Here is a 24,946-nt window from a genome sequence, read left to right on the forward strand (position 1 = left end):
TGACCAGTCAAGCAATGTTGACGATCCCCATATTTGACTTCCAATCAAATCCCAAACCACTCTCTCCCTCATGACCCTCCTTAAAGGTTAGAGTTCAAGGGTCATGTGTCCTGTGTGCACACAGGCCTGCCCTTTTCATTCCCAATCAGCCCGCTCTCTCTCTTTTTTTTTTCTTCCTGTGCCAGAATGGAGAGATGCACCACAAAGGTCATGGACATGGATTTCCTTTTGGTTTGACTCAATGAAAAGGTCAGATGGGGGCACCATGAAATGGCAGTGAGGCCTTCACATCGCCCTCACAGGGACCAGAGTCCTTACATCACCCAGAAATGGCACAGACTGAGCCCTTGTGGGAGCCGCTCTCACCAGAACCAGGACGGTCCCGTGAGTCCCCCTGACCTTGTCTGGTCCCCCTTGTGGCTTTAGTGTCCCTTCAACAGTGTGCAGAAAGAACAAACTGGTGCAAAGACCATCACGTGTCATGTGCAACAAAACTTTTTATTTAGTTTTTTAGAACACACTATGGCAGAAATTAATGTGCCCACATCTTCCTGTGACAGTAGATATTTCATTTAAAATATTATAGAAATTGAATCTTACCTATGTTTCCTGTACGGTTTGTGTTAAAGAGTGTGTAAGTAGAGCTGATCTCTATAAAACTAGATCAGGGTTTTTGTGTGTTTTGCTTCTCCTCCTAAAAACTGCATCTAGGGCAGCTGTATCTCTGCCGGTAGAGCAGATTGATCATTAATCGTAAGGTTTGTAAGGATCCCAGTTTCCTCCTGTCCTTATGTCAAAGTGTCCTTGAGCAAGACAAAGAGCCCCAAACTTTAGGAAAACATCTGCAAAATGCGACGTGTCTTACTAGGTGACTCATCAAGGTGTTCAGGTGAATATACAATGAAAAACCTGCCTCTACGTGTTTACGAATACCATGTATGTAATATTTTAACTTTACTACATAGTAACAGCTATATGGTTTGTACCGTTTTGTGTCGACCTTTCAGTAATTCTCAATATCAAGTTTCTTTTTAACTTGTTAAGTTGACCAGTGGCTCTAAAGACCTGGGGGTCTGGACCCCATAAGGAATCACAAGTTAAATATGCAGGGTTGCAAGATGATTAAGAGAAATAAAGAATAAACATAATCATCTGTGTTCCTGCATATTTATTTTTCCTCTCTACTCGCATTGCAGGTCTAAAAATATGGATGCCTGAGAGGAAAAGCGATGAGTGCTTTTCTATGATGCTGATGTTTAGCAAATTATAAGTTATTTCTTCAAAAACAGCAACAAATCTTAACTCAAGGCTCATTTAGTAGCTTTTCCAGAGCTTGTTGTGGTTCATTTAAAGTTTGAAGTTGATTAAAAATTAATTACACTGACAGCCAGAGCAGGCTGTGTCCCCTGACATTCACCTTTTTTCCTCAGACTTGATCAGGATTTCCTTATCTGTTCCACGTCACTGATTACTCATGTGTAACAAAGAGACAAGAAGCAGACGTTTTACAAGATTTGATTTATTAACTATGATACAGATCACATAAGGCCTTGCTGTATACACCATTCCCATTGAGACAAATTACCATACTCAGCAAATAATGACAGTTTTTTTGTTTGATGTTATCTTTTCACTTTACAGTACTTCATTTATTTTATTTTTTTTTAACATTTTCTCCCCTCCCCTCCCCATTATTTCTTAATATTTTTTTTCTTTATCATCTCTTAAATAGTGAGAGTGGTGGAGCCCTCTTCCTTGGGTGGGAAGAAATCATGCACTATACTGGGCTGGTCTCTCAATCGTTCACAAAGAAATTGTGTAAAAAAAAAAAAAGCTTTGTATTTTTTTAATTATTAAAATAAAACATAAAAAGAACTTTTTTTTCTATCACACCTGACTAAAGGGCAAAGTGTTAGACCCCCCCCCTCCCCCCTAACATACCAATAAACAACCATTTGAATATAGTTTTGCTTGTTTCTCATTAAAACTTAACAACAAAAGTCACATTGTTGCAAAAAAAACAAAAAAAACTGAAAAAAAGAAAAAAGAAAAGCATTGCACCACATATTATCGCTGAACCAAAGTCACATTTTTAATTCAATTGTTCTTCTAAACTGTCACTTTGCTTCCCCCCATCTCTCCCTCGACCCTTTTTTTCCACCACTTGGCTGCCTCACAGTCAGTTCAGTATTAACCCATTGATATACACAGGGAACGCCACTGGCCGGCGTTCACACACAAGTACCAGTGGACACCCCTCCTTCCTCCCTCCATCCCCAAATAATGATCCCATTCACCCGTTTGCTGTCGGTCTTCCCTCCCTCCCTCCCTCCTCCTCCCCCCGCATCTCTCTCACACTTTTCTCTGAGGATCAGTGTGTGTAATCTGGACAAGCTAACAGGGTTACACAGCGGGGTAATGACCGCAAGGAGAACTGCATTCCTCTCCTTCACGTCTGTTTGGATCACGCTGGTGTCTGGCCGTCTGCCAAGCACAGCTTGCTAGCATGTTAGCTCAAAACCCACCAACCCACCCACCCAAACACACACACACTCTTAACTCCTCTATCACACACACACACACACACGCACAAGGTAAATAGGTAGTGTAGACTGATAAAAGCTCCTTTTAAGAGTTCAGTGATTGATTTTTTTTTTTTTTTTTTTTTTTTTTTTTTTTTTTGCCTTTTGGGCAGAGAGGACAGTCTGTGGAGACATGCAGAGATGCAATTCAGTGTCAAACGAATAAGTGACCTTGGTGAGCATCTGCTTAACATTATCACGCATAAGTTCACATGCCTACACTCTTTCTTGTAACTCACGCAAACACACACACACAGAGACACACACAAATTCAAAAATCTGCTTCGATCAAGGCTCAGCAGTTCTCCTCGAGCCCCATCTCTCTGGTTTCTACGGTAACAGCAGGCTGGGCCGAGGAATTCTGTGATGCTCCACTCCAGTCATGCAGACGGATGAATGGACTGTCTGTTCTGTCTGCTGTCTCTCCCAGACCCAACTGTCTCTTTTGGACAGGGGAATGACTAGGGGATGTGGTGGCATAACAGTGACAGCGGGGGGAGTCTGGCGTAGTGGTTACACTCTTGCAAATCATATTTCGAGTCCACAGAGAGAAGGTTTGAGTCTCCTTTCCAGAAGCATAATGCTGTGTCCTTGGAGCACAGCGTGCCGAGGCTTGGAGCAGTGGTTACCAATTATTCCCGATGATAAAAATCGTCCCACCTGTCAAAGCTTGAGCCTCACTTCCTTACAGCTCTTACTTTCTGGCCTGTAAATGCTACATTGTGCCTCGATCTCCTAAATCTCCATTTCCTTCCACTCAAATATGTCAAGTGGCGTGCACCCCTCCACAAAGGGCTGAGTGGCTTTTAGTGAAGTGGAAACAAAAGACAGAGAGGCTGCTTTATTCACTGCATGTCTAATCAACTGCAATATAGCCACATGCTTTGTGACTAGAGCTGAATGGAGATAATCTCAACTGATTTGTACCAGATTTAAAACTGCTGTTGTTCTTTTATTTACACTCTCCAAGTTAATTTTACCTGACATACAACGATGAAAAGTCTTAACAATTGCACCTAGAAGAGAATCTGACACTACAAAAACCACAGTAGGAAAATGGTGCTACGCCCATGCAGTAGTGGAGGTGAGGTTATGGCTGCAATATCCATTTCTTCCTCTAGATGTCAGTGGTGTGCTCCCAGACAAAGAGAGAGAGAGAGAGTAGGGTGGACTGACAATAAAGTGAACGGGGCTGTCATGTCATGGCAGCTCCAATTTAAAATGTGCCTTCAAAGTGCTCAGGAAAGTGCTTTTTGAACAAGGTCCTTACTGTGAAAACTGCAGCACCGGCTCGCTCATAAAACCACCACGGCGTGAAAGAAGCAACATGACAGGTGAAGGTCCAACCCTGGAATTATTCCCACTATCTGCTTAATACAGGGAAATTCAGATAACACAAAAAGGCATGGATACATGCGCACGCAGACATATAGACAGTCACACAGACGCTTACACACAAGGCCACTCATTGAGTGATAGGCCCGGGTTTCTTTGTGTTTCCACAAGTTTTTGTCAAACGAAGAACCAATTTTTTTTTTTATATTTTTTTTTTTATGCGCTCGGACAGTGGGAATGTGAATGTAGAATTAAGATTTGGATCAGTTCAAATGTCCACTGTTTTCTTTATGTGTTTACAAAGACAAGGGGGTTGAAGTTCAAAATCGAGAGAGAGAGAGAGAGAGAGAGAGAGAGAGAGAGAGAGAGAGAGAGAGAGAGACTGGGAGGAGCTTTCCTAGAATGCCATGGGTATGAGAGCCCCCATAATCCTTTGCTCCAATTTGCTGCCTAGCAGATCCGGTCGGTTGAGATTTTCTGTGCTTGGCATACTGCCTTGACTGAAACTGAATTTGTCTGCGTTAGTGTGTGTGTGAGGGGCTGACAGATAGAAATGTGTAAATCGCGGAGGACAGAACATCCTGTAGGGTGAGTAGTAACACGTGTTTCTTCCTCAAGTCCTCTGTACAGTGGTGAAATAAACAAACAATGTTCAGGACTCGCTCCACGATGTCCCAGCAACGGCCTCCAGGTAGGTGCAGTAGGTGAGTCGGTTTGCAAAAACAGAAAAAAAAAAACGTGCGCCCGGCCACCAAAATTACCCAGCACAGTTAGACACTAAGGGGACTGAGGAGGATGGTTGTCGGAGGCACACTGGCCGCTTGTGTTAAGTTGTGTGTGTGTGTGTGTGTGATGAAGCAATCCCAACACAACAGAGTTCAACCCCAACCCCCTGCACTTTACTTCCGAGTCCCTCCCTGAGTCCCTTTAACAGTTACTGGCAACATCTCACTCTTCATTAGTGTGTTTGTGTGTGTAGGTTTCTCTATAAGGCAAGGAGGACAGATGAAGTGAGGCTGAGAGACAAAAGGGGTGAAGCGGCGAGGAGGGAGAAAGATCATACCGCCAGTTCAGAGGCTCTTCAGCGTTCCCCTTTTCTGCCTTGTGTGTGTGTCCACTTTTCTGGAGGCTCAAATGCCCCCTTCTTCTCCCAAACATGTAGGTTTTCTCCCTGTACATACTGCATCTCACTCAATCTCTCCCAACTTCTATTTTCCTACCTCCTATTCTCAATCTATCTTCTTTAATTCCTTCCTGAACTTCAAAATCTCTTATTCTAAACCCTTAAATCTCTCTGAATCTTGTTATGCGTCTTCTTCGTTTTGTTTTCCTCTTTCCCTTGATCCCTGGTTCACAGCGTGTGTTGTTCCGTAGGGGGGTGATGGGGGTGCAGAGAGGGTGGCAGCAGGGCAGGGATTGGGGACTGAGGAGTGGGAGGTGGGGAGTGAGGTGGGGACTGATGCTGATGGAGGTGGTGGTGGTGGTGATGGTGGTGATGGTGAATAGGAGGGCCATAGTGTGGGATTACAGGAGGGGTGGCGGGGAGGACGTAGGGAGTCGGAGATGGAGTTGGTGAGGATGAGTAGCCTCCAACCATGCAGGAATAGGCTGAGGTTCCTCCCATGGAGGAGAGCGTAGAGGTGGGGGAGCCGGGGAGGCCGTCGGCCAGCGGCTGATTGTAGAAGAAGTACGAGCACTGGTGGATGAAGCTCTCGATGATTGTCTGGTAGGTGCGGGTGGCGGTCAGGGCATCCATGGTGGTAAAATCAGGTCTCATCAGCGTGGGCCAGAAACAGATGGACAGGTTCTCACTGGTCATCAGGTTCAACTTGTTGTTCTGGCTCACCCTGGTAAACAAAAACAATCAAACAATTGAAATCAATTATTTCAAATACTGATAAACATGTCAATCATTTTCCCAAAGTCCTAGGTGATGTCTTGAGATGATGTCGAAGAAGAGTGGAAAGAGTGACTTCATCATCTAAGGATCATTAATGTTGATCCATCTAATAGTTGTTGGGATATTTCACTCTGCACTGCAGTGGTGGGCAAACCGACCAACATTTCTAAAGCAATACACAAGTGTGATTTCAAAAATTTGTCCCGATTACGATACCAAACTTTAATTTAGCAGTGGTGTCTGCACATGCCCACAGTTCATACTGTTGTCCTGAAAACTTCTAAATCTTTAGAAGTGGTTGGATTGGGACCTCTTTAGATGAAGTTACTTATGAATCATCATTAAAAGTCATAGCCGTAGCGTAGGCGTGAGTCACAGGCAGGTCAAGCGCGAGTTCTCCTTAGAGTCCTTCTCAGATTGTTTGATTTAAAGGAAGTTAAAGTATCTTTCATGTGAGGGGGAAAAAAAATAAAGATAATTTTGTGTGACAGTTCTTTTTCTTTTCATCATCTTGTTCCTTGTTCAGATTCATCTTGGGACCTCTTGGATCTATTGTATAATTTGAATTTAAACTACAAAGTCTTCCTGGCATTTTTGGAGCACAGTGGCAATTTGTTATACCTAAGCTGACAGAACAACTAATATATAAATAAACTGCCACATTCATTATCATCATTACAAAGAGGAGAGATTAAATAACTACCATGTTAACACAAGACCATGACTCAACCCACTGTAAGTAAAACCTCTATTCTTTCAGTGATGTCACCGTGAAGTCACTTGGCCCGGGTGACCGGCGGTGTAGTCAGCACGGCTGTCAAAGGTCATCTCTGACCCAGTCACTCACTCACTTGTTCAAGTGGCTGATGACATATTTGAAGACCTCGTAATTCTCCTTGGGGAAGCGGCGCAGAATGTCCTTCATCGTCTGGAAGCGCTGTTCCCTATCGTTGATCTCTGAATGGTGGCACAGAGAGACGAGAGGTTAGCGGAGGGGAGGAAAGTGGCTGAAAGGAAAGATTAAGGGAATCTGAGGAAAAGATGTCAGGGGAGCGAGAGTACAGAAAGATGAGGAGGGATGAGAGGGGAGGGGGGTACAATAGAGAAGAGGAGAGTTTGAAGAGCATAGTGGAAGCAATTGGATTCAGCTCTCAAAAAAATCCGTGCAGGACACAGTGATTTCATCCTACAATAGTACGAGTTTCACACATCTCAGTGACGCACACACTCGATTCAAGAAAGGACTCCAAACTACAGTTCTCAGAAAAGGGAAAAAAAAAAAAAATATCACCAGACAAAGACCACACACATTCCAGAGGAGAAACATACTGTGCATACACCCATCACAATGTCCTACAGATTACAGCAACTTACACATAAACACACGCACGCATACACTGGGTGTGTTAAGAGAGGAGTGAGTCAGAAAAGCTGACGTCACCGGCTAACACAGTCCATCCTGTGTGAATGCGAGCGAGGCGAGAGAGCAGCAGATGTTCTCCTCTACATCGCAAGAAAAAAAAAAAAAACGTGATTTACAATCAGAGAATTTGAGTTTGTATTCCCTCAATGAGGTCAGCGTGGATCAAAAACAGATTTGAGTCGTTATGACTTCACTCAGCTCCGGTTCCTCCTGCTGTACATCTATCACCGGCAATCAAAACTTTACTTCCTACAGCAAACGTCACCATGGCAATATCCACTAACATCCACCCACCCAGCTTTTTCTACATCTCCCTTTTCCTCCTTTCCTCTCAAGAAAAAGCTCTGATTTTGAAAATGCCCAGCGCAATTTGCTATTTTGAACCGAATGATGGCTTTCTTGTTTCCAATTTCACCTCACTTTTTTTTCTCCCTCTCTCTCTCTCTCTCTCTCTTCTTTTTCCTCTATTGTAGCACACACTGCAGGAGCTTTATCAGGTCTCTGTCACGGCTGAAGGGTCTCGCTGGGCCCTTTAAAAAACACACACACTCATACTCACACGCATGCAGAGCTCGGTGAGTGACAGCAGCCTTGCGGCCCAGGGGTAAATCTCTATGGCGCGATGCAAGACTAAGCTATGCCTTAAATCTCCGTTCTGACAGATTACAGGACACAGAGAGAAAAAGGGGGACGTGGAGAGCGCAGGAGCATCCTCGTTTATCTAACATATGACTGTGTTTTTATGACTTTATCCAGAAGCCGTTATCCATAGCACTCCTGCATCTCTCCATCATGAGCAGTCATCCCCACATCCTCCTTCTCGAAGCCTTAAATATTCTCTCCTCCATCCCTTTTTCCTCCGATCCCCGGCTCCTCACAGTGTGTGAGTGGCAAATCCAATTCTCCCCATGGATGGATTTGGATTGCAAGAGTTTTGCTTGTTCGGTTTAAAAAAAAAAAAGTTACAATGAAGGGGAAAGGATTTAAGGCAAAATCCAATACACCTCGGATTTTTGTGACAAACTCTCCCACCACATCCCTTTGCCCTGTGTCCCCCTCACACCAAAGCCCCAGGACTTACTAAAGGCCTCCACCAGCTCTCCCTGCATGCTGTAGGGCACCAGAGGCTCAGGTAGCTCAGAGAAGAAGGCCTTCATGGCTCCAGCTACTGTGTTGATGGTGAAGTCTTTCTCCACCAGGTCCAGGTTATGGTCTGGAAAAAAGGATTGAAGTGGAAAGGAGACATTTAAATTTTTCATTTTTTGCTATTTTAAATGCACGCAGTTAAATATAAGACGTGTCTAAACACCTGAGAAACACCTCTGAAACAACAGCAACACTGCTGCTGTGAAGCTCACTTTGGAAATGTTGACTCAACCAAATTGAGCTACAAAAGTGACATAACTATAAATTTGTCAACCGTTTAAGATTTTGCTGTACTGTTTGTTTCCAGGGGTGGATCCAAATAAGTAGTTCTAGGTCAGCGGTTTGAAACAATGCCATCAAAACTGTATCAACAAAAGTTAACAAAAACAAATGAAGACTTCTCAAACCTCTTCTGTTCTTCAGACTTTTATTTGGCATCTCTTTTTTTAAACTTATTTTTATATTGTTTTGTTTTTTTCCACCTTTTCAAAGTATCTGTGAGTACAATGAGAAGCAAGAACAAGAAGACAGCTTGGTGCTTTAACAAATCAATAAACAGGAGTGTTTTATAGAAATAATGGACTTTTCTATTTGTTTTCCATCAATGTGATAAAGTACGTTGATGTGTCAGGTACTCTGGTATTTCTGGTCAACAACAAACATTTCCATTAGGTTATTGATTTCCCAGAAAACATACTAAATCATAATATATAGAAAATGTGAAATTACTCTTGATCATTGATGTAAGAGGGTTCTTATCCAAAAACAGGCGCATCCTGGACTTCTCAATTCATCATTTAATCAATATGAATAAATGCAAAAACATCTTTGGTGATAGGATTATTTCAGTAAATAAACATACTTAAATGAACGCAGAATAAATTGTAGATAATTATAAAGTAGATTTGAGCAGAGAGAAATAGCTCAGAGAGAGCCAGGCAGTAAAACCACTCAAGTGGTCCTCTAGTGCTCTAGAGAGAGACAGAGAGAGAGAGAGTGTGTGTGTGTGTGTGAGCAAGAGACTTAATTAAAAAAAGCCATTTTCTGATAACTTTTTACTTTACAAAGGTAGTATGTGTAGAAGGATGAGAGACAGGGAAAAAGTCATACAGATATAAATTCTCCTGAACAGTCTGAAGAAAGCTCCCATTTTTGAGAGCTTCCAGTGTGTCGTGCTTCAGATGCCGCTTTCTCCTGTAATGAGTTATCTGAATCTTGGGGGAGCTGATGAAGTGCCATCACCAGTATGGCTATGAGACACCCACGCTGCAGTTTTGCGTGTAATTGTCTTGTCCCATCGGCCTGAGGCTCAGAATGATTCAACGCCGGGCTTCAACTCTGATTACCTGAGTTGGATTTTAACCTCAACCAGGCGTGGACACCCGTGTACACACACACACACACACATGCATACATGGGCCATCTTGCTCTGCTATCTATCTCGGCAGCGACATGCTTCATTAACCAAACCAATCTGGAGGTAATTAACTGCCCACACCAGATAGACACACGCATGAAGACGCATTGAGAGCTCTTGTAGTACACACACACACTCACACAGGAGCAGGTAGAAGATTGAGGAGGCTGCTCTACAGTCTAAAAGGAAGCCAAGGCCAATTCCCTTGGTGGAATTAATGCTCCCTGGTTAATTAAGGGGATCCAGGCTTGTTATAGATAGAAGCAGACATACACACATCTTTATGGCCTTTTCTTCACATTAAGTAATTGTACAGCTGAAGTGAGAATATGCGCATGTACGTTTGAGCACTGTAGGCAGAAAAAGTAACGCACCTTGGTCAAATTGCCGCTGCATGCTCTCCATCTCTGCCTTGTTCCCGCTCACCCTGTAGATGCCCTCTGTGCTCAACCCTAATGGAGAGGGGGGAGAAAGAAGAAGGTTGTTAGTTCAGTGCTTTCATGTGTTTCATTTGCAACAAGTATTTACAGTAGCTGGTCAATCACCTCCAAGAATCCCTCGCTAAATCATAAAAATAGAGCTAATACAGGCTGCTCTAATGGTCCCTTCCCGCCTCCTGTTCCATCTAAACACACTATTAGCACTATTTATTAAACCCGTAAAGCCCTCCTGCAGGCCTGCTAAGAGAACACTGCTGTACTGTGACACACTGAGGATATGTTAGTGCCACACACTTTGAAATTACTTGAGGAGCTGCAGATGCCATTTGTTTTTCTTCACACACCCAACTTCATACTACATATTTACAGAGAACTTTCTGTCTTTTTTTTAGATGCCAAATGAACGAATTGATGTTGATGTGAATTGATGTGTATGTCTAAAACTTAACACCTGAAAAAAAACAAGAAAATAACTGCCGCGTCTATATATATTTATATATAAGAAAAAACAAAAAAATAGAGATATATGATATATATATATATATATATATAGATAGTATATATATATATATATATATATATATATATATATATGCGCTTTTGCTTCATCTAATTGTTCAGTCCAGACAAACACTTTGACTGACAACAATGAAGAATACTGCAAATGAACACATAAGGTGACTTAACAAGAGCTCTCCATTCATCACTACAACAATACAAGACAAAAGAGCAGGGACGCAAACAGTCTGCTATTTTTCATACAATTATGCCTTTCAGTTTCTCTCGCCTTCTGCCTGAATACATGTTTTTCCAGACTTTTAATGGCTCGCAGCACGTGCACTCCAGTGCAATATGATTGAAGAAGCCAATTAAATACTTATTAAGGAGACCTCTGTGGATTTTATTAGCGTTTACAGCAATAATTATAATCTAATATAACAATGACAGTTTCCAAAGTTTTAACAAACGAAAATCTCACAGATTTTTCTTAACTCTAGGGGGCTCTTTCAATCCAATCACTGATGTTTTCGTCCAGCTGACAACTAGTGACTAACTAATCTAATATTTCCGCACATGCTGTATAATTTTCATTCAGCGGGAATGGCAGTTTCAAAATATGTCAGCCCTTCAAAATATTTCAAGTTCAACAGCATAGACTGCTTGTTTTTAGCTCTGTTGCTTTGCAGGTGTCCACAAAAGAGCAGCTTTTAATTTAGCACATCCTATCACTTACACATATGTAGTCTTAAACGGAATTAAATTAATTGACTGTAATTTCTAGTAGTCTTTGTAAATATTAACTTTAGTCTATATATCCGTGCACTCAGACACAGAACACACAAGCAGAAAGAAGAGGCGCACTGATAGGCGCTGTGAGTGAAAGCCCACTTCATTTTCGTTCATTAATATTTTTTCCAATTTATACACGATAAGGTTTATATCTCTTTGTCCACACTTTGGTGGCGATACAGGGAGACAAAGAGCAATCCAGAGGGAGCGAGGGAGATAGGGAGTGGCAGAAAAAGAAGGCGAGATAGAGAGAGGCAGGGAGGAAATGAGCGAGCTCTCAGTCAAGGCATACAGCATCGATCTCCTCCTTCTACCAATCAATTATCCACAAAAGCTTTTCTAGCCAGACACTAGGAAAACAGGGACGGGAGGAGAGATAGGGAGAGGGGAGTAGTGCAGCAATGGTGGAGAGAGAGAGAGAGAGAGAGAGAGAGTCAGAGATAGGGGCAAAATAAGACAAGCACCCAAGTATGAGAAAGATAGCGGGGGAGTGTGAGGACGCATAGGAGTGATGGTCAGACTGATGAAAAAAAATAAAGGGATTAAGATAAGGAGGGATATATAGAGGGATAACAAATGTGTTTGAAACAACAAAACACGTAAAAGATGACGGCTACAAGAGAAAGAGAAGAACTGAAGAGGAGCCACAGAGCAGTGGGAGGGGAAGAAAAACCAGTGGATAAAAAAAAAGGTGAATGAAAGACTTTTACAATGATAGCTTAGAATCTAGGTGAGCTTTCCAAAACAGACAGCAGCATCCTCTTCCTCTGGGGTCCGACAAAGCACTAGTCCTTCCTGGGTTCAACGTAAATATGAGCACTTCCTGTGGCAAACAGCATCCTCTAACAATGTGTTGTTTTTTTAAACACTGTTAGAAAGTCGAACCTCTTCTTTTAAAAGGTATTATCAATCCCTAGTGCTGTACATTAGGATATTTAAATCATTATTTTTAACTGGAGCCTATATCCTCATGCAATACACACACAAAGAGGAGCAGAAGCCTAAAAATAAAACCATGTATGACAACTTCACAGCTTCCAGCTGCACTCAAGTGGCCAAAAACACATCTGTGAACCACAAACCATGCAAACTCTGAGGGCGATAAATGCCCCTGCAGTTAGCGCGTCTGTTCTCCTGCAGCATTTTACTGTCTGACAGTGCTCCAGCTGATCCCACATCAGCCCAAGACCTCAACGTCTCTCTCTCTCTCTCTCTGGGTTCAGCAGCCCAGAGGCTGATTTCATAGTTCACCATGAAAACAGGCTGTCGCTGGGTGCTGCCCTTTACGTCGCTATGGAGGCTCCTACGGCCAGCAGATATGCCCGCACACGCTAACACACATTCATCACCTCGGTACCCATGAGCAGAGCCCACTGCTGCTGCTACCATGCTGAGAGCAAGCCAGAGCTGAGGAGAGATAACAGCAGTCACTATGGATTGATTTTAAGTAGCTGCCTTTCTACAAGAATACATGAAAATAACACAAAATACCACATCCACTCCTATTATTTTTGAGGACAAAGGGAGTGAGGTATGAAGCACAATTAAGAGAGCCGACAAAGAAATAAGACTTTTTGAATAGAAAACATAAAAACAGAAGAGCAGCGGCAAAAATCTAAACACTAAAACTTATAAAATAAGAGAATTTGGCTTTGTCTGAGGCTAAACAAATATTTTGTTTTCACAGAGACAAGGTCAGATACAGTATATGAACACACTGTAAGATGGTTATCAGTGACATTTAAAAATAAAAGCAGGAACACGCGGGTTCGGGTTTAAGTTAGCTCGGAGTGTTTTTGTTTGAGAAAGGGGGGGAAAGGGAAGGATGTAGGTCAAAGCTGCAGGTCCAGGGTCAGCCTCACAACGTCACTCATTATCAGCACATACTGTAGTGACAAACATAGTGTCAGCGCTGTACAGTAATTTCCTGTGAGTGTCATTATACCCACAGATTGTAGACACAGATACGGGATAAGTATGTCTGACTTGCAGAAACTACAATCAAAACTAAATAGCACATTGTAACTCATTTCCCCTAGTAGTCGCAGTAATTCTCTGTGTGGGTGTGCCACTCTCTGCTGCATGTGTTAGTATGTAAACAAGATATTCTTATTGGTTGTGACTGTAAGATTTGTGAGGCTACACTTCTTACCCATGAATATATAGAAAAATAACAGAGGAGCAAGCTAAACACACACACACACAGAAAAGAGCTGAGACCAAACATTCTTCCAATTTCCTACCTCGTGATATTGATCGGACAGAGGGAGCGATGGAGCAGAACATTACCTGGCAACCCCCTGGCTAAAACACACCCGGACATACACATACACACACACACACAAAGCAGGCTGACAAGAGAAAGGAGGGAAAGTAATGAAGGGTTGGGGGTAGAGGATAGCAGGAGAAAAATAAATGCAAAGAATTGAGGGAAGTGATGATTGGACATGGGGAGAAACAGAAATATAGGTTAGCAGGAAGATGAAAGAAATCAAATCTGACAAGTGACGGTACCGAGGGAGAAAGATGACTAGATCAGAAAAAATAAGTTTAAAAGAAAAAAAAAAGGACACAAGGAGGAGAGGAGGAAACAGAACATTAGACAAAATATTCGAGTGAATAAGGGTAAAAGGTGGAAAACATCTCCTGAGGATCTGTGCATTCATCCTCACATACATACACACACACCAGTCCGTATATAGACGCACATGCAAGCGTTTTTTCCCCCTTTCATCCAGAGTTAAGTGCTGTGACTGCTCCAGTTAACATATGAACAGGGCGAGGTGAAATCTAACGTGATGTCTTGTTATCTAGAGCCTTGCTTACTCCTACCCAGAGGACAGCAGTGGATGTTGTTCCAAGGCCTCAGTAATCCACAAATACTCTAATCAGGACAGAGATTACACTGGAATGATTTGGCATGTCAGTAAGCAACAGACCGACTCGCTCGTCCAAGTCCAACTCACTTTATGGAAGGTAATGAAGATTTTAGGCAACAACATTACTTAGATGTTTAACTACATTTCCTAAACCACATTAAGTTTGCTTTAAGACAAACATTTAAACCCAAGTATCGGGACAAAAATTACAGTTGACATCATGTTCTCTAGGAGTCCTCGGGGATATTAGGCAGCCTTGGGGGACTTTTTACATTTTACAGTTAAAAGTCCAACGTTTGTTAGATTCACATATTTGTAGATCCAATATTATTTTTAGAACCAGTTTAAATGAATGAATTAACGATTATATAAAGAAGGGAGTATGGAAAGAGCCTAGAAACAGCATGAAGGCCTTTATGTTGAAAAATAAAACTCACATGTTATTTTACAAGCATGTAACCTCTTTATAATCTGTGTCCTATAATAAATATAGTATGTATCTACTACATGGTAATGGTAAAATAGACTTTTAGTTACATATTAGTTTGTCGTGTTGAGTTTAAACAGCTAACTAAATAAATATATATGGTATATATGGAAGAAATGTTTGGTTGGAGACATCCTGGTCATAACCTGGCCGGGAATAGTGAGATGTGTGCCAATATCTATACATACGCATCGACCCTGCACTAAGTCGCCTCTGGTTTAGTGTAACAGCTGGTGGCAGACTGAGAGGCAAGCTGACAGTCCTAGGGCAGTGGGGCACCAGAGCAGCCTGGCAGGGGGGTTAGCATCTGGGCTGGGCAACAGGGTGGAAAGGTTATAAGAGGCTATCCAATCATATCTGTTCTTACAGAGAGGAGAGGAGAGGAGAGGAGAGGAGAGGAGAGGAGAGGAGAGGAGAGGAGAGGAGAGGAGAGGAGAGGAGAGGACTCTGATGACTCATATTAAAGTTGTGACTAGAACCACTGCACAACAGCGGCCATCCGGCTTTCGGCTTTACACTTCAATTTGTTTTTATCTTTTTGAGACCACTATCTAGGTTATCAAAAAGGAAGAAGTACCCTAACTTGGTTCATGTCCCTCGAGGTGCTCAGGTATAAAGGATACAACTCAGCAAAACGCTACCATTTATCGCACAAAGAATAAGGGAGACACAAAAGAAAGCACAGTCGTACGTGCACACAGATACAAAGGCTGCGTGCGATTTAAAGAGGACAACAGAATCACGCTTTGAGCGGTGAAGACACTGGGGTGGAGGATTAAGATAAGGAAGTGCAGGAAGAAAAAGAGAGATCAAAGGAAGCAGGTATAGCATATATAGAGGCAGAATGGATCCTTTGAAATCATTTAAAAATAGTTATCAACAGCCCGTGCTGCTTACATTAAGCACGCTTCTTATTATGTGAAGTGAAACAGATTCTTACCTGTTGTTTCAATGAAACGGATGCACTTCTCAATGAACACTGGGATTGGCCTCTCAAGAGTGACCACGGTGGCAAGCGGCATACCAAAGTAGTTGCTTTCGATGGGTTTGGAAATGGAATGCCTGGGTTTGGATCGTGGTTTCTGGATAAAAAAAAAAACAACAACAAAACAAACAAGAACAAAGAACAGATTGGTGGGTGCACACAAGAGAAATAATTCAACATTATTTGAGCCTGAGTGACAAAACGCTTCCAAAATGACACTGAGCCTTGAGGCGTTGATCCTAAAATGACTTGATTTAGACAGAAAAGAGGAAAAGTGTTTTGTATGTTAGTAGCTACTTAAGCAAAAGGATGAACACACGCCCATCCCGCACATTCCCTCAAACCTTAAACTGATAAGTTATCAGACATTCCTGTCTGAAACCCTTCTTCTGTGCAAAGCGAGATATACATCAGTCCCTTCAACGCTCTGGTCTCGCTGTCCTTGCCCTCCTTCCTTTGGTATTCAGTGTTCCTCTCTTACTGCACTGCAGGTCTCAGATAATCAAACTCTCTTATTCGTTTTTTAATTACTTTCTAACTCCTGTTATTCTCTAGTTAAGAGACCCTTTAATACACTCCTGCAACATTTTCTGCCTGCTTCCGTATGGGCTTGGGCATCAGCAGTAATTGTACTGCGCTTTAATGGTGTTCAGTGGGAATGTTTTGAAGGCCCCTGAGGCCTGGATCTCTAGTAAGTCTGTCAGCCCCCTGAGGCTCTGCCCTGGCAGGCAGGGTGGTGAGGCAGAGATGCATGGTTGGCTGGGCACATACAGACTGTGGGTGCAGTGCAGGCCTGACAGACAGACACAGGGAAAGAGCAGAGGAGTGCTCATTAGAGAGAAGGAGCCCGCCGTGCCCTCTGCTCCAGATACTGGCCTCGCTGCACTCCAAACATTTTCGATATCACATATATACACACTCACTCACGGCGGTAGGCTGAAACACTAATTAAGACAGAGCAAATCAACAAAGGCTCACCTGGACTTTCTCTTCACTGCCTGATGTGTGAACATTTAGTGAATTTATTCAGTTGTTAATCTGTGTTTTCTTTGGCTCATTGGTGCCATGGTATTGTTTTTCATTCAGCTTTCACCTAAAAAAGAGCCTGAACAATACAGCTGCAGGCCAATAGTATTGGCTGAATTGCAGTTATTACAGATGAATCATTATCAGGGAGTATATGTTGGGAGATCCAGCTCCACTCCACTCCAGCATCCCTAAACCTAAATTTATTAGTTTAATTTAATGTGTGTATCTTTCTAGTTAAAATTCAAAATAACTTTATGGATGTTAACTGCTCAAAACGTTTAATAATAAATCTAATTTTTTCAAATGCAAAAATATCTTTCCAAAACCCCAGTATTATTCTGGATCTTCGATCTAGGGTGTTTTTCTATAATAAACTGTAGAAAAAGGGCACCACTCGATCCGTCAACTGAGTGCTCAAAAAACAAAATGTCAAAGATAACTCTGCAACTCTGACTGGCTTACTGGAAGAGTCTGCAGTTCATTCAGCGAGAACCCCCATGAGATGCTGATGAAGGCTCTGTGCCGAAACACATCTAGGTTAAATAACTGCAGACTTTTCCCAGCAAGTCAGTGACTAATGCCCAGTTATCTTTGTATTATAAGCCGATTTCTAGCGAGAATTCCTTCACTTATCACTCCCAACTACCTCCCACGCTGCCCTGCCTGATCCCCCTGTGACACTCAACATACAGACACTTGTACTCGTTGCTATGTTGCATATACACGTTAAGTGTGTGTGCACAGAACACCCACATGAGGCTTGAATTGAATTCAAAGGGTAAGTAATAATAGACGTGACGTTACAAGACAACAGCCTCTGTGGAAGCAGACAGCTATGCTTTCATAACTCACTGCCAGCTTGGTTTTTTAGCTCCAAGTAGCAGCTCATAATTTATTTGTGTCCTATCACACTGACCGTGTTGTATATCTGTGCCCTATCTCAGTTTAGCAGACTGTCTCTATGCTCTCCCCCTCCTCTCCTCCACCCACTTTTCTCTCTCACTGTCTTCTCCCCCTGCAGTTTTGCCTTCTGGCCACTCCTTTTAGTTGCTGACTGAGACAGGATATGTTGCCAGCGCTGAGAAGACAAAACAGACCTCTACCACAAAAGAGAAACACAACACATCCTTAATAAAAACATAAAGACACCATGGTGAGCATTTACATACACAGCACGCTGACACACAAAGCCGCTATACAAAAATATATATATTTCTCCCTGGCGCTGTTTCATTTTCTTTGTGAGTTTCTGTTTTCTCCCGTTCTTTGATTGCATCCCTCCCTCTTATTTCTTGTGTGAGGACACTAGACTGGAACTAGGTGACTGAGGAATTTGAGGCATTCCTCTTGCTGGCTGAGGAGGTTTAAAAAAAACTGCAGGAGACAGAGAGAGGAAATGTTTCCGGCTTCTCGCAAGGGGAGGGCGGGCGGGACAGAGACACAGTTGGTCGTGGCCTGAGGTAAAGGGGGTTTTAAAAAAAAAAAATCAACTCAGAGTCTAGTTTCAATTATTTGTTCTTACCCGTCATGACTCACAGTGGCAGACAGTACCCCCAGGCTCGGACCAGGAAAGTGTTTACACTGCATAAACTCAAACGTTCACCCTAAAACAAACTGAAAATCTGACTTTGTGTGAGCCCTGACAAGCCACTAACAGGAGCAGCTAGTTTTATACAAACTCTGAGTCACCGCTATACAATAAATCTCCTTAGGTGATCAAATAACTCAATAACATGTGATGTTGATCCCGAGGGCATTTCAGGCTGCAGCAGACTGAAAATGGATTTTTATCTTTGAGACAGCTGCTTAGAAAACAGGTGATGGAACTTTGTTACCACCACAAATAAGCCATAATGGCCTGTAATGTGCACATCCAGAGCCCAGACCTGCTGTAGGGCACAAATCAGAGGCACTAATTAGTGTATTGATGACGACACTGATCTATATTCTGCTGGCTTCAATTTTCTTGGGGATATGTTTTGAAACATGCTGGTTTATAATGCGTCATGTGATACTTTATTGATCCCACTTACCCCCCTCTGACAGCAGGGTCAGAGTACAGGGTCGGGTAAAAGTCACAGCTACCGGAGCTTTGTATACTTGCTCACATGGGGGTAAATGAGCTATGTCAGTTGGTGCTCAAAGGAAGGGACGTAGTTTTGACAGATAGGAGCTATGCGAGAAGACAGCCTTCACACAGGTACTTGGACATCACAGCTGAGTGTGTGAAAAAACATTAAACATTCCCCTCCTGTTCCACCCTACTGACAGCCATGGTAATTATCACAGGCGCACAAGCACAACATAAGCAGCTGTAATTCCTATTCAACTGACACTTCTGTACCGCGCCATGTGTGTGAACGAACAGCATACCACTCTGATAAGCCTAACAGCGCGAGGTCAAAAGCATTGTCACAACATGTGTGAGAGACAAGCACAGAAACGAAAAAGGGACAGACAGAGACTGAGGGAACAAGGGAGGGAGGAGATTCCTGTATGTGCAAGATTAAAAAAAAAAAAAAAGTCCAGATAAAGAAATAGAAAGCAAAAAGGGATATGAGGAGGACGTAATGGAAGTGAGAGAGAAAGAGTGTGACAGGAATGTGAGAAGCAGAAGGCATGAATCAGCAAGAAGAGAAGACAAATAATGTGAATATGAGAGAATTAAAGGAAGGAAGCAAAGAAAGCTAAGCTGACGGGGAAGTTTTAGGAACAAGTTGACGAGCCTTGGCACATACTACACCACAGCACAACAGTGAACAACACTGCCTTAACGAGATGATGCTGATGTCAGTCACTAGATCACTGATGGTACATGCAGTGCACCCTTTGGTAGCTGTGTTGTAAACAACATGTAGCCGTAAAACAAGTGATGATGACGATAAGATTGCACAATCAGCTTTTGTAAATTATGCTTTAGCAGTGAAAGTTTCATTTTTGGACTCCATTGCTGTCACTTGCTTGTTTGTACTATTGCTTGGTGAACAGCAGGGATGTTTACAGCTAATTTGCAGAGACACAACATTAGTTTTAATTCCTCTTTGTGTACTGCTATAGCGAGAATTGTAAAATAGATGTTGATGCTTTCAAAATCTTGCCTTAAATGAATCTCAAATATCATTATCCCAGCTCTTATGTAATGGGAAACCTGATGCAACCAGGCAGACATACACATGTGCACAAACAGAAAAAAAAAAAACTGTGTATACTGTGGCTCTGTCCCTATTCATTAAGAGTTTCTGCCTTCTGGTATAGAAGTTCAGTGACTGGAGTTTGTCTCTTTTTCCTCTGATGATCTGGCTAGTTTAGTGAGCTCTTACAGAGTGGTCAGGGGAAAACATTGCAGACCTTCCTTCAGAGGAACTCCTACAGTATGTCATGCTTTCACTGAACTAAGCTGCAGAAAGTAGAGATTATACTGAACTCAGTTATTTTTCAATTCTATGTGATTATTTACTCACCAAAGCAAAAGGGTGTTGAACTTCAATTCTGAGGTCAATTCTTTTTATCAATTCTGTCCATAAACAGATACATGTGCAAAGATGCTACAGACAAAGCGGCATAAGTGTGCAACATCCAGTATTGCTTTGGTATTTATTAAATACAATTTACAGAAAGCGTTTTGCTCAAAAATGTAATGTCATCTGTTTAAACAAGTGACACTTGCCCTGGCAAAGCACTTTTCAGTTAGGAAGTCATTTTTTCGGCTCTAAATGAGAAAGCTCTTGATATTCAATAAGTGATGTACTTTGGCAACGGACGTGCTCCAAAATTGATATGCAACATCTTGGAATAATACTTGTTCAAGGTTGTGTTTGGGAATATATAATTCAACTAATTAAATTCAACTGTTTTCATTTTAAGATTTAACAGTTTTTTTTAGTCACTGAACATGGATATGATAGCATGTTTAACCCATATGTTATCCAAGAGAAGAGAGTCTCATTCCCAGGTCATTAAATACAGACACTTTGGCAGCCTAATGCATCAATATTTTACAATCTGGGAGCACAAGCTCCACCTGTTGTGTTGTTTGGCTCTCCCAAGTCACTCTGTTTGTTTCTTATTCACCATAACCAAAAGTGTTGGTATTTGATGACTTGAAAAAAAAAATATCAATCATCATTCTCCAGACTGACTCACCCCACCTTTAACAGAAACAGATGGTTGCATAAACACTAACCTTTGTATTCCTGCGCAGGCTCTTCAGAATATTTCTTCTTTTGGGGTCCTCACTTTCCTCAATGGAGTTGTCCTTTTGAGCTCCTCCCTCATCCTGACTAGCCTTGGGTGGGCCTCCCATCTCATCATCACTACCTATAGAGAAGCTTGTCCTAAAACTGCTGAACTTGCCAAGCCGTTTGGATCTGTCTCTATAAAGCTTAGGCTTTACTCCAATGGCAGACAACTTTCTCCTACGCTCCAGTGAGCTGCTATCAGCCTCACTGTCAGACCCATTCCCTCCAGGACTCCCGTTGGAGTGACCTTTGTTAGCGTTGCGAATGGTGATAATCTTGCCCTGTGTGCTGTCATGGGGGACGGAGTAAATATTCTCCTCTTCTGTGGGTCGAGGTTTGCTCACAGCATCCATGGGTTCTGCGTAGTCTGAGGGGTCATAGCCACCATCGCTACCTGGAGCCCAGCTGACAGCTTGGGGCAAAGAGCGGCGGTTGGTGCCACCCTGCTGGTCCATGTAGGGGCCAAGATTAACCTTACGAACAGGCTTGGGCTTCACTTGTGGAGGAACCTTGTTGTTCAGCTTGCTCTCAAAGGTGCTAAGCTCAGAAAGGACAGAGAAGGTGTCACTTGAATCCAGATCTGGCAACTTGAAGCTTCCCATGTGGGTACCGAGACCACCATCCTCCCTCAACGTAGGGTAAGGTGGTGATGGGTCGATATCATCCTCCGAGTCCATAAGAATGTTAACTGGACTAGGAGAGCCACAGCGGGGGCTAATGCTTTCATTGGTACATGCCTCAGCTACATTATCATACATGTGTGTGGCCTCAACAATAGTGCGCTTCTCTACCACCTCTTTGAGGAAGGGTTGGAAAAGATCAATCTTATGAAGCCCCCCTACTACTCCACCATGTCCACATATTACTGTGTTAAACCTGGCCTCTATTTCATGGGCCAGTTCCTCTCCCTGATTGACCTGCTCCTTAGCAGACTCTGAGTCTGACAGCTCCATTTGACTCTCCCCTACTGCTAGCAACTGAACTGGGATGATGTCTTGGACCTCACACAGGAAAGCACATAATGTCTCCATAGAAGCCTTGCGGCGAGCAGAATAAACTGCAATGTAGCCATGGACCAGCCTGGTCTTGCGGAGGGAGAATGAAGAATGGAAGGAGAGCAGTGACAGCTCAATATTCTGCCTCTGACTTCCTATACTGAAATCCAACAACACTGAGGTGCCACTGCTGAGGCTGGAGGCAGGACGACAATGTTGGGGCAACAGGAAGGGAGCAAGGAGCTGGTCTAAGTCATACGTGTCTCCACACATCAGGCACATGACTATCCTCAGATCTGCTTCTAGCATTGGCTGGGACTGAGAGTCTCTGAAGGCAGAAGATGGAGGTGGTAAGGGAGGGGAACTGCTCCCTATGCTTCTCCGTGATTCTAAGAGGCCCTTCAGCATCTGGTTGATCTGCTTCTCATTGACATTGCGCCCGTAGCCCATGCCTGGAGAAGCAGGGTCTAGGTAGGCACACTGCAACTTTCCAGCCACCTGCTGCCCTTGTTGAATAAGAGTCTGAGCTGTCTCACCTCCAATGTCCCCTATAGACCCCACCCCCCGCTTGGTGACCAGAAGGAGGGACAGCGGTAGTTGAGCTAGGCTGTTTTCCCTTTCCCTTCTGCTTATAGTTGACTCCCTAAGCTTCTCTATACTCTCAACAACATAAGAGAGGGATTCCTTTGAATTGTACAAACACAGGCAACCATGGGGTGTAAAGGTTGGTGTGTGGAATGAATTGACTGGCAGACGTACATTGCCCTCTATGGGACGAAGGGCTAACTCATACAGCCTGCCATCTAACACGTACCGGTCGTCACTGGTGCACAAGGCCCTTATCTCATTTGCCATCTCTCTGGCTAGTCCATCTTTCCCTAGGATGACGAGATTTATCCTTTCAGCCCTCCCCCCATCTAGTCTAGAACTATCTGATGATGGGTAGCGGGTTGGGAATCTGGAGGCCAGTATCTGCTCTATCTTACTGTCCACACAGTGGGGGCTGTTGGGACAGGTGTCCTTTGTGGGGTGGTAGACAAAGTGGATATGTTTCAATACCAGAGCATCCCTTTCTGCCTGTAGCTTCTGCAGGGCTTTAAACCTTTGCTCCTCACCCAAAACCTCCTGAATGGCTCCCATTTTCTCTTTACTTGGCTTTGCATCAACTTCCAGCTCATAGAAAAGCTCAGAGTATTCAAGAAGCAGTTCCTGAAAGTCCTCTTTGGCTCGGTCAATGATTTCCTTCTGGTGTTTGTTGTAGATATCCAGATATTCAGCTTCATCCAGCCACTGGTAGAAGTCTTCATTCATAATAAAGCTACGGGCCTCCTCCCAGGGTTTCCCTGGTGTAATGAAAGGCGAGACACTTAGTTTCTCCTTGAACTCCCATCTCATCTCAGCCCGTTTGCGCTCATTCCTTAGCTGCTCCAGGTGGGTCTCATAGATAGATTCAGCTGGGGGGGTCTCCAGGAGGTCCTGGGGGATTCGATCATCCTCCATAATATCAATATGAGGTGTGGTTTCCCAAGGGGTGTCATCTAGCACTACAAACCACTGGGTGAAATCTCTCTTTGTCTCCAGGACTTTCTGAACTCCAGACCAGCTGAGGTGGTCTATCTCGTCCAACTCTGGTATCAGTACAGACAGAGCCTGTGGTAGTGTACTTAGATAGGCCTTCCTACGTTTCTCTATATGCTCTTGTTTAAGTCTATGCACATGCTGCTGGAAGAGCTTCTTAGCTTTAGCTGTCCCCTCAAGGAAAACATAGTCCTTGTACTCAGGGGCAGTCTGCATGCGGCGACTGACAGCAGGCCATGTCTCATTGTGGTTATTCACAATTCGGTTGACCAGCCATTCATAGCGGTCTTTGGCTAAGGCAATCTGTTGACTCTGCTGTTTTAGTGCCTCAAAGTAAGGGATAATTTTGGGCTTTCCCCTACTCTTGTCTATTAGCTGAACCAGTGTAAGAAAAGCTAGGTCAACATTGACATTAGACCGTGCTGATGTTTCTACCACCTGTAGGTTCTTCTTGGCTAGGGCAAAGGTGTGCGAGTCTTTAATATAGCGCTCAACTCCTTCATCACATTTGGTAAGAACCAGTACCACAGGTTTCTTTGTTTTGGCTAGCTGGTTGTACAGGTTGGTAACAAACTTCATCTGGTCCTCAAAGCTACGGTTCATACCCCTGCTAACATCCACACAGAGTAAGAAGCCATCCACCATAAGCTTGCCTTCAGGCATCTGTTTCTGCTCAAAGTCCTGCTCCAACCCCAGCTGATCTGTGCAAAAGTACATGAGCTTCTCAGCTGAAGCCAGCTTGGTGGAAGCTGCTCTCTTAATGTACGGCTGGAGTGCCGTACTTCGGTGTGGCTGGAACGTCTGGTCATCAATGAACTCCGTCTGCTCCACCACATTCATACGGCACTCTGGCCCCTCCTCCATCGTCCGCCCAGCTTCTCCCCAGAACAGGAAGTGGTCATTGTTCACTACCCGGCCTCCAAAGTCACTGGTACTGAGAACAGAGGTGTGGTCTAGGTAGAAGTCATCTGCACTTGGCCGGACAAAGCGGTTACACAGGCAGGACTTGCCCACACCACATTGGCCTTTCTCCTTCTCCGTGCCGGACAACCCAACCACGACCAGGTTGTAGGTGGGTGTCCGGACATCTTGCTTTTTGGCCATCATCATCGCTGGCAGAGGCTCATCCTGCCATGCTGGCCGCTAGCTCTAGGGAGAGGAGAAGGCTGCCAAGGAAGAAGGGTTTCCATGCAAGAGGAGCTCACTGGGCTGGGGTCTGGCC

General features: G+C 43.4%; 1 protein-coding gene across 1 annotated transcript; it reads right to left on the bottom strand.

Annotated features, from left to right (window-relative positions):
• Positions 1-1,503: 1,503 nt before the first annotated feature.
• Positions 1,504-24,946, bottom strand: arhgap35a (Rho GTPase activating protein 35a). Its single transcript, XM_019268293.2, has 6 exons — positions 21,097-24,946; positions 15,840-15,981; positions 10,178-10,255; positions 8,322-8,453; positions 6,669-6,774; positions 1,504-5,764 (listed from the first exon to the last, which is right to left on the bottom strand). The coding sequence occupies exons 1-6, from the start codon at positions 24,832-24,834 to the stop codon at positions 5,269-5,271; spliced, it is 4,692 nt and encodes a 1,563-aa protein (XP_019123838.1). The 5' UTR covers positions 24,835-24,946; the 3' UTR covers positions 1,504-5,268.

The sequence above is a fragment of the Larimichthys crocea genome, chromosome VII, assembly GCF_000972845.2.
Source record: "Larimichthys crocea isolate SSNF chromosome VII, L_crocea_2.0, whole genome shotgun sequence".
Taxonomy (NCBI): domain Eukaryota; kingdom Metazoa; phylum Chordata; class Actinopteri; family Sciaenidae; genus Larimichthys; species Larimichthys crocea.